An 8,847-nucleotide genomic window follows, 5' to 3' on the forward strand; every position below is an offset into this window, starting at 1 on the left:
TAAAACCAAAAACATTAAATGTTTAATATGAAGATATCACAGAAGCCTTGCTCAGCCACTTAACCTGTCGGGTCTCATTCATAGTGTTGACTACATTTCTGTTCTTACTCAAAGGCTGTTTGTTGAACTCTAGAATGTATCCTATCATCTTAGCTTCACTCAAGTTGATATGTGTTAATGTAAGTGCATTCAGGGCTATCAGACAAGGAAGATGGAAAGAACAATTTGTGACCCTTGTGGAACAGATACCATCACTTCTTTTAACCAATACTTCCTATAGCCAAAAATGCTTTTAGTAAATTCTGAATGTAGTTCTCTTCATAATTATATTTATTGTACTACATGACAAGTCATTCAAAAAATATGCTTGGTATTGTTTGGCAGCAGTATCAGGGGAAAAGAGAGCAGGAGGAACCATCTCTGTCCTTTAGAAAAGCTGTTGTCCATAAAGCATTTAGAGTTCCCACCTGCTCTCCCCTTGAGTCCCTACATGCTCCCTACCCTCTGAAGGTGAAAAGCAGAAATGACGAACCCCAGATGTCCTCCCCTGGAGGTCAGCTGCTTCCCACTTCAGAGTTGAAGCAGTAACAGCCCGGCGCTCTTGGGCAGCACCAGTCATTTTGCTGTTTGCTGAGAGCGCACGCAGGGGTGGCTAAATCATGCCGGCCAGCCAGGGGGGCAGGAAGAGGCCGATGGTTCCCAGCAGACACACGATGATAAACATCCACAGGAAGATGCGGTCTATCACCATGGCAACATACTTCCAGTCCTCCTTCACCTGGAGAGGAGAGAGGGCACAAGAGGAATGAGGAGAGAGAAAATGTGATTGCCCAATACCGGAAGGATGCAGTGTGATACATGAGGCTTTGCTTTGTCTTATAAAGAAATGTCCATCTCATCTCTCTCCTGATAGGTATAGTTTATTATCTGTACAGTGATGTTCCCTCCTCAGAACGTAACTCAAAAGCAGTGGTGTAGTCTGATATGATCTAGTGGTCAATGTTGATCAACCAACCAAGCCCCTTGAAATAAAGCCCCAGCGAAATGTATAAAAGTATAACACTCACACTGAAGTCAGCATCCTCTGCTCTCAGGTGATCGGCGATGTAGTGGACCCCCTCCAGCGCTCGCAGCACACTGGGACTGAGAGGGAACGCCACATCTGAAACCATCTTATCCACCTTGGTCGCCCGCCGGACCATATTCACCCTGCCTCCTCCTCCAACCGCCACCTTCCTATTGGCCACTCCGCCGCCTCCGACCCCTCCTGCATCTTGACGACCCTGAGGCGCGGTGTGTTTGGGCTGCGGCGGAGGGGTGGAGCCAGGGGGCCTGGGCGACGGCGGGCGGAAAGAGAAGTACGAGGACAGTGTCCCCAGCTCCAGGTCCTCGTAGCGAGGCCTCTGGGGATCGCCTGCCATGTCGCCGTCCTGCAGCCAGCTGGCCGAGGTGCTCAGACAGGGGCCCGTGTGTCTGTGCGTGGCGAGACTCCGGCCCTGCTGCCTGGCCACCGTCGCCCCCTGCTGGAGGAGCAGCAACCTGCGGCGCCGGCCGTCCGGAGCCGGCCTCCTCATGAAGAGCCAGCGTGGGATGAGGTCTAGGAACACGGTGTGGACCCAAGGCGGCATCTGGTGTGTGCTCGGAGAGCGGTGGTGCACGTTGAGGACGAAGACGGTGATGACGATGCTGAGGGTGACGAAGATCATGGTGAAGAGGAGGTACTCCCCGATGAGGGGGATGACCAGCGAGGTGGAGGGGATGATCTCGGTGATGAGGAGGAGGAACACGGTGAGGGAGAGGAGGACGGAGATGCACAGGGTGATCTTCTCCCCGCAGTCGGAGGGCAGGTAGAAGACCAGCACGGTGAGACAGGAGATGAGCAGGCAGGGGATGATGAGGTTGATGGTGTAGAACAGAGGCAGTCTCCTGATGATGAAGAAGTAGGTGATGTCCGGGTAAATCTCGTGGCAGCAGTCGTACTTCTTGGTGTTGTACCTTCCCACGGCGTTGATGATGGCCCATTCGCCACTCTCCCAGTAGTTATTGAGGTCCACTGTGTCCTCGATCTTCTCCAGGTCAATCTTGGCCTTGTCGTAGGTCCATGAACCAAACTTCATCTTGCAGTTCTGCTGGTCGAAAGGGAAGAAGGTGACGTCGATGGAGCAGGAGGACTTGTAGATGGCCGGAGGAACCCACAGGACTCTGCCGTTATAGAAGAGATGAGCCTTAGTCATGTGGGTCACTGCAAACTCACCATCGGCACTATAAGGGAAGCACAACATTCAGTTAGCTGGGAAACAAAGTTGTATGGCCAACTTTCAATACAACCACACTTGGTGAAAAATGGTGTCTCTCATGTCACTACACACAATTACTGAGCCAAACGTAAAATTGCGTAGGGCTGTATCCTATTTTCTCCTCCACTAAATTAATCCTAAATGGATCATAAAACAACACGCTGTTTGTCTTGCCTAAAACTCAACAGTTAGTCAAGTGAACATAAACCTGGGTATGAAATACCACCAACCAATCAGAGAAGAGTTATTATCTTCCGTAGCAATCTCCCCGGGACATCTTCTCTAAGGCCGATTTAATTTACCTCCTCTGGGAAGCACCCTGCAAATCCTCATTCCTCAGCTGAATGCTGATAATACTGTAGCTGCAGCCTGAGACATGATGTGTTTTATCATCTCATCTTTCTTTCACACCGTTTTCATTTCAGTCACTGATAGTCATTATACAAGCCTGATGATGTGGAACTCCATCATTAAATACTGTCTTTTTCCAGGAAGGAATAATTTATTCTTGGGAAGAAGTTGCCAATGACTGGCTTACATGGTAATCAACTGTAGGAGATTGGATTAGTGGTTTCAGTGATTAAGACTAAATCAGCAGATTGTTAACGGCCTCGTACCTCCTTTTGTTTTAAGACAGAAGTAGCCTTTTCCCTCAAAGCAAATTGAGTTTACTTTGGTCAGCTGTGTCATCATAACAGGATGCAGCAGCTCAGAGGCATTGGCCAGTACTGCCACCAGCCACTAGAGGGAGGTATCGCCAAACTTCTCATTACATTCAGGCAACACTGTTGGGGACCTACTAGAGGACACTGACGTTTTACGACACTGACAACAATTCAATTTTTCCTCTCTAGTCAAGTTTAGTATCAACAGAAGTTGTGAAAACCTGTCGAATTCTTAAAGACAAATGGTTATTGTTGCTTACTTGTTGTAGAGAACAATGTCAGGAACCCAGATGAGTTCAGACGGAACTCTAATAGACGTCACATTGTCATAATCTGAGGGTCTCCAGCGAAGCTTGTAGTCATTCCACTCCTGAAGAAAATCAAAAACATGTTCATCAGTGTACAGTATATCTCTTTCTACAAGGGATATCACAAAGTGCTTCACAGATTTTCTCAGGTATCTTTCCTGTGATCCAGCCTAAACCTAGAGAATACAAGGAGAACTGTCCTTTCATAAGCACTGAGGAGAGGAAAAAATTAGGCCAAGACATTCTGTTCTTAGATGATAAGTACGATTTTAAAAGGGCATCCAGCCCTTTGTGTCTTTGAATCTTCTCTCATCCTCTGGTTATTCTGTATAGCCTCTGGCCTCTTTTCTCTACGGACACATCAAAGGCCCACACTGGGTAATGCTAGAGTTTGAGAACACTTAAAAGTATCTGCTTCTTTGCTTACCTGCTTCAGCCAGACATTGGTTGTCATCATCTGGTTTTTCTCATCCTGCAGAGGAGGGAAAGAGTGGAAGGAACAGAGAGAAAAGGGAAAGTGAGACAGGCAGAGAGAGGGAGACAGGGAGCGATACCTGAGCAACATCAGCAAGTGTTAACAAGAAGGGGAAAGAAAGATAAAAGAAGTTTGTAGACAAAAAAGCTGAGTCAGTCTGAATTCTGGGTTCAGTCCAGGCAGATCTGCTGAGGTCTTTAGGAAGGTCAAGGCTGTCCCACACATAGCTTGCAGCGTACTTCACTTTAATAAACTGATGAACAGCAATGTTCGCTGAAGAAAAGCATGCCACCAAACAGGGTCAAAGGTTGCATAACCCTTTTAATTCTTTTAAGGTTGTTTTTTGGCTGGTCCATATGGAAAGGGTTGTTTACAGGTTACCTGCAGTACTACTATTTGTGCCCAAGGTTGAGAATCACAGAAATGTATGATCTACTGTATAAATGTGTGAACTATAATAAACCACTCCAGCAGAAGGTACCATGGAAAATCTGGAGAAAAAAAACTAAACTATGACCTCCCACCGAACATTATTGATTGATCATTCTGTAAACTGATCAATTCAGTTCACGGGTCACTTGCACATCATTCACAGCTGCTGTCCTGGCTCCAGTTGTTAATAACTGTAAGGATGTGCAGAACAGTGTGTGGATGTGTAGCTACTTTGGACTACTGTGGAGCATATTAGCAGTAGCTGTGGATAAACCTCTACAGTTTAAATTGTTTAGTGCTTGCTAGGTACATTTTACATATGCCTCATACAGGCATTTATGATCTTGTCATGTTTAGTGAAATACAATCGGAATATAAAAAAATAAGGGACATGAAATGTTTTCATTTGAATCTATTCATATAATTTCAATTGAAATGGTCATATGGTGTAAGATTTACTTTTCCAATCAAGTAAGTGCTAATGTGTCACATAATCAGAAAATATGTTTCTTTGTGAAGAGAGCAGGCGCTCTGCTTACCACATCAATCAGTTGTGCGATGGAGAGGCCAAACTTGACGATGACCACGTCAGATATGTTTGGCACAGGCCTGGACCACTTGTTGTAACGGACAAAGAGCTTCTTGAAAAGCTCATCCTCAGCATGGGAGTGGGTCTTCTCATGGCAGAAGACTGCAGGGGCAAGAAAAGACAAAGAAGTCAGTTTGTCATAAAGAATCGTGTTGATGTCTGTACCCCAAGATGAACAGTAGGTGAATGTATGGACTAATGGGCATGTGAAGGCTACAATTCTCTGTAGTGGAGTCACTTATGTTTGCTATTGGCACTATTTCTATTTTGGTAAGATGTGAGCTTCTAGAGGTCTTGTTTGGTCATGTTTTCTGATGTGAATTCAGCTGGCCTTCTTGATCAGACACTGATTGATTCTATACACCAGGGGTTCAAAAGATGAAGAAGGAAATGGACTAAATGGAAAATAAATTGTTTAAAGAAAAAGATGGTTTGATATAAAAACAGACATGGGAACAGAACAGGGAGCACGTACAGTAGCAGGAGAAGAAGGGAGTAGAATTGGAGGAAATAGAATAGAAACAAGTAAAATATACTGTAAGTAGGAGGAGGTCGAACACAATGAAGTGGAATTGATAAAGTAGAGTAGGAGGAAGTAGAATGGCAGTAAGTGGAAGCAGCAGACTCCCTGTGCATTTAAAGAAGATGTGATAGGTGACCGTAGAGTTGTTAGTATGTGTGGTGTGTCTCCTTCATTGGGGGAGAGGCTTAATCTAATTGACTCGGAGTTGGGAGTCTAGACAGACTCCAGGACAAGCTGACACTCTGATCTCATTATCGTCACGCTGAATGAATAGAGCGTTCCGGACAGGAAGTCCCTCTCCTGAGGATTACCGTTGAGTCCTTCATCAATGTAATCAATTACACACATCATTACTTACAGCTGCTAACTGGAGGTGAGATAATCCACCAGAGTGAAGGATACTGGGTAAAACTCAAACTGCTACACATCTATTGTTACAGCTGCCAGCTGTCAGTCGGTGACGCCTAAAACATGTTGCCATTAACCCTGACACCGTACTTACAGACACAAGTGGGGGGTGACACATCAGATCTAAAAAATTCAGTCACACCCATAGCTGAGTGTATGTGATCTTCCCAGAGAACTCAAGACTTCAAAGATCTGGCTATGATTATGAAAATCTTGTGGAGACTGATGATAATCTTGTGGATTTATATATAATCTGGATAAACTGAATCCATGGATATTTCCTCACTGATACTTATATGGTAATATTGATGGCAGACATTGCCTTGACTACTGCTTTACTTAAAGCAATACAATACCATACTCTGCAACTTCACTGAGGGGCCCGTTTGGGATTCCCAGACACAAGCACCAAATATCTGAGGTGCAATTGGATGGTGTAAAAGTGTTGCAGAGCACTACCTAATGGGGTGTGCAATGGGTAAGGGTGCTGAAACAACGCCTCTGATTGGCTGCATCTGGCTGGCTACACACCCTTAGGACTGCACCATTATCAAGTGGTGAGACACGGATTTGAGGGCCATCTCTGCACGCCTTTATCACCTCTAAAGTAAACCTGCCAGCCCTGTGAAGGAGGGCATGGGACAGGGACATCATAAATGACATGAAAGGGGGTCAGATGGCTGAGCGGTTAGGGAATTGGGCTAGTAATCAGAAGGTTACCGGTTCGATTCCTGGCTGTGCAAAATGACGTTGTGTCCTTGGGCAAGGCACTTCACCTTACTTGCCTCGGGGAGAATGTCCCTGTACTTACTGTAAGTCGCTCTGGATAAGAATGTCTGCTAAATTTAAATGTGAAAGGGAAAATTATTGAAGGTCCTTGATGAGGCCCAGACAAATCTGCATAGACAGACTAAGTGTTCTTCTACATGGCCCCTCTATTTGGGGCCCAGTTCATGAATATCTTTGTATTGCTTACATTACAGGTGGAGCATTATATTTGACACCACAGTAAACTTCATGGAGACCAAAACACAATTTATAAAAGTTATTTGAAACAAGGCTGTAGCCATGGAGTCAACATTAAGGGGTACGAAATCTGCTGGGGAAATGTCCTTTCCTTTTTTAAAGTTCAGCTAGTTATTACATGTTGTGATAATTTTGGACAGCGTGCATGGTTGCCTGTCGTAGCATACATTTATATATTTTTTTAATTTTTACATCAATATATTGGGGGGGACATTTTGACCTGATTTGAATATTGGGGGGGGGTGTACCCCCCAATATATATTATGATTACATCCCTGATTTGAAACAATATATGTCCTTGGAAAAATAATTTTATTTAAATGCAACCACTATGGAGGAGAAAACATCAGGTGAAGGTTTTGGTTTATTTGGTGAGTAGAACGTTTGGCCTCTTTTAACATGTTACACATTAAGAGAAAAAAAATCTAGCCTAATTATCACTGGAAACATTACAATTGATTATTTTGCACTACGTGTACAGAACTGTTGTAAAGTACATCTCGGTCGTTTTCTGCACGCGCTCTCCACCGGCCATGTACCACGTATGGACCACAATTATGTGCGCGCTTGACGCTCGGTGATGACTGCGCATCTGTTCGTCCGTCTGGGAAGGCGCAGAAGACAAGGGCAGATGCGAGGCTTGACAGAAACCCCTCCAGCGTCTCAGATCAAAGCACTCTTTCACTGAAGATCCAAAACGAGATGACACCTCAGTGCCAGGCTTGAATCTTGGACAGTACCCAAGCTGCTTGGCAAGGCGATTGTGCCTCGGGCGGAAAAGCTGCCCAGGAGTGTAGCCCTGCCCGAGTCAGCAACTTCTCGGGCCAATCGTGCTACTGTCAGAATTCGGCTTTCGGAAATCCATCAATAAATTCACATGACAAGCAAGTTGTCAATTGCAGCGTTGTAACATGTAATATATAGGCTACCCGTCAGACCGTGAATACCGTTATTGTCTTATCAACAATACGGATGAAGGCAGAGCTCACTGTCCGCGTCTATAAGATCCACATGCGTGTGGGCTGGGAAGCGGCAAACACACCTGTAGCATATGCGCAGGGAGGACAATAGCCTACTGTAAATGAAATCAAAAGGCTTCACAGTTGCCCACAGATAAGCACCGATAAGCAACCGAAACCCTCAGATAAAAGTTAATGAATTAATAGTTAAAGCAGGCAATAATAGGGAATTGGATCTTAAGTTCTGCATTTCTGCAGTAGTCAAACACAGCGATCAGCATAGAGGTCCACTACACATGTATATTTTAGTTCACTATGGACTTACTCATGCACGGCATACAGCAGTGCATGAGTAGGCTAATTATGATAGTAATGACAGGTGATTGAAAGTGGGAAACCCTCAAATGATAATAAACTATTCAGCCTAAAGGCTACGTTTCTAACGTAAAGCAGTTCAGCAAAAATGGTAATTGTTTCATTTTGTTCAAACCTACCTTAATGAGGGTAAGTTTAAGCCAAAAGAAAACATAAACCGAACTTACTTGACTCACATACTTGACTCACATAAGAAGAAGCACCAGACAATGGTTGTCCTCACTGAAAACAGGTGGTTGATTCCGCGTTCCATATTTGTCCAAGCAAAACAGCTAAAAACTATATTATTTGAGGGCATTGGGTCATCCACTTGAAAGGTTATCTTGAAACCGTGACGGGTGAAAATATTGCAGTCGCTTTGAACGCTTTGAATGCAGTCTCTTGTGTCATCATCTTCGCAGAAGAGGCATGAGGACAGTTTGACACAACCAGATTTGATATTCTCTCTGATCATGGGCGGGGGAGTGTGACGTTCTTTGACTGCATGCCCACTGGCTTTAGTGACTCCTAAATTGCATAATTGACGGAATAGATTTGAAGTTAAATGGTATCGGTGTAGATCACAAACTTAACTTTGTTCGATGAGTAGCTTTTGTATACAAATTCGATCGTCAGAGATAGGCTACCTACTGACTTATCATATTTGGAGGGATTGAATCAGAAACGCGCTTACATGTTCCGCAATGAATATGCATCTGAATTTAGATTCTGATGTTTCATAGACTGAGAAGTGTACTCACAAATTTTAAAGTTTAAATGCGTCACAATAACGGAATCCACAGTTGATTAT

At 44.4% G+C, this 8,847-nt stretch overlaps 1 protein-coding gene across 1 annotated transcript; it reads right to left on the minus strand.

Moving 5' to 3' along the window:
- Positions 1-49: 49 nt before the first annotated feature.
- On the minus strand, positions 50-8,847 carry chrna2b (cholinergic receptor, nicotinic, alpha 2b (neuronal)). Its single transcript, XM_084699558.1, has 6 exons — positions 8,238-8,847; positions 4,717-4,868; positions 3,698-3,742; positions 3,223-3,332; positions 1,068-2,262; positions 50-778 (listed from the first exon to the last, which is right to left on the minus strand). The coding sequence occupies exons 1-6, from the start codon at positions 8,509-8,511 to the stop codon at positions 653-655; spliced, it is 1,902 nt and encodes a 633-aa protein (XP_084555684.1). The 5' UTR covers positions 8,512-8,847; the 3' UTR covers positions 50-652.

This window comes from Hypomesus nipponensis, chromosome 6 (assembly GCF_054491055.1).
Source record: "Hypomesus nipponensis isolate SF chromosome 6, ASM5449105v1, whole genome shotgun sequence".
Taxonomy (NCBI): domain Eukaryota; kingdom Metazoa; phylum Chordata; class Actinopteri; order Osmeriformes; family Osmeridae; genus Hypomesus; species Hypomesus nipponensis.

Coding starts and splice junctions, on each gene's coding strand:
- chrna2b (XM_084699558.1), bottom strand. CDS start 8,511: ATGATCAGAGAGAATATCAAATCTGGTTGTGTCAAACTGTCCTCATGC. Junction 4,869..8,237: donor CTTCTTCTTATGTGAGTCAA/GTATGTGAGTCA, acceptor TTGCCCCTGCAG/TCTTCTGCCATGAGAAGACC. Junction 3,743..4,716: donor TCGCACAACTGATTGATGTG/GTAAGCAGAGCG, acceptor CCTCCTCTGCAG/GATGAGAAAAACCAGATGAT.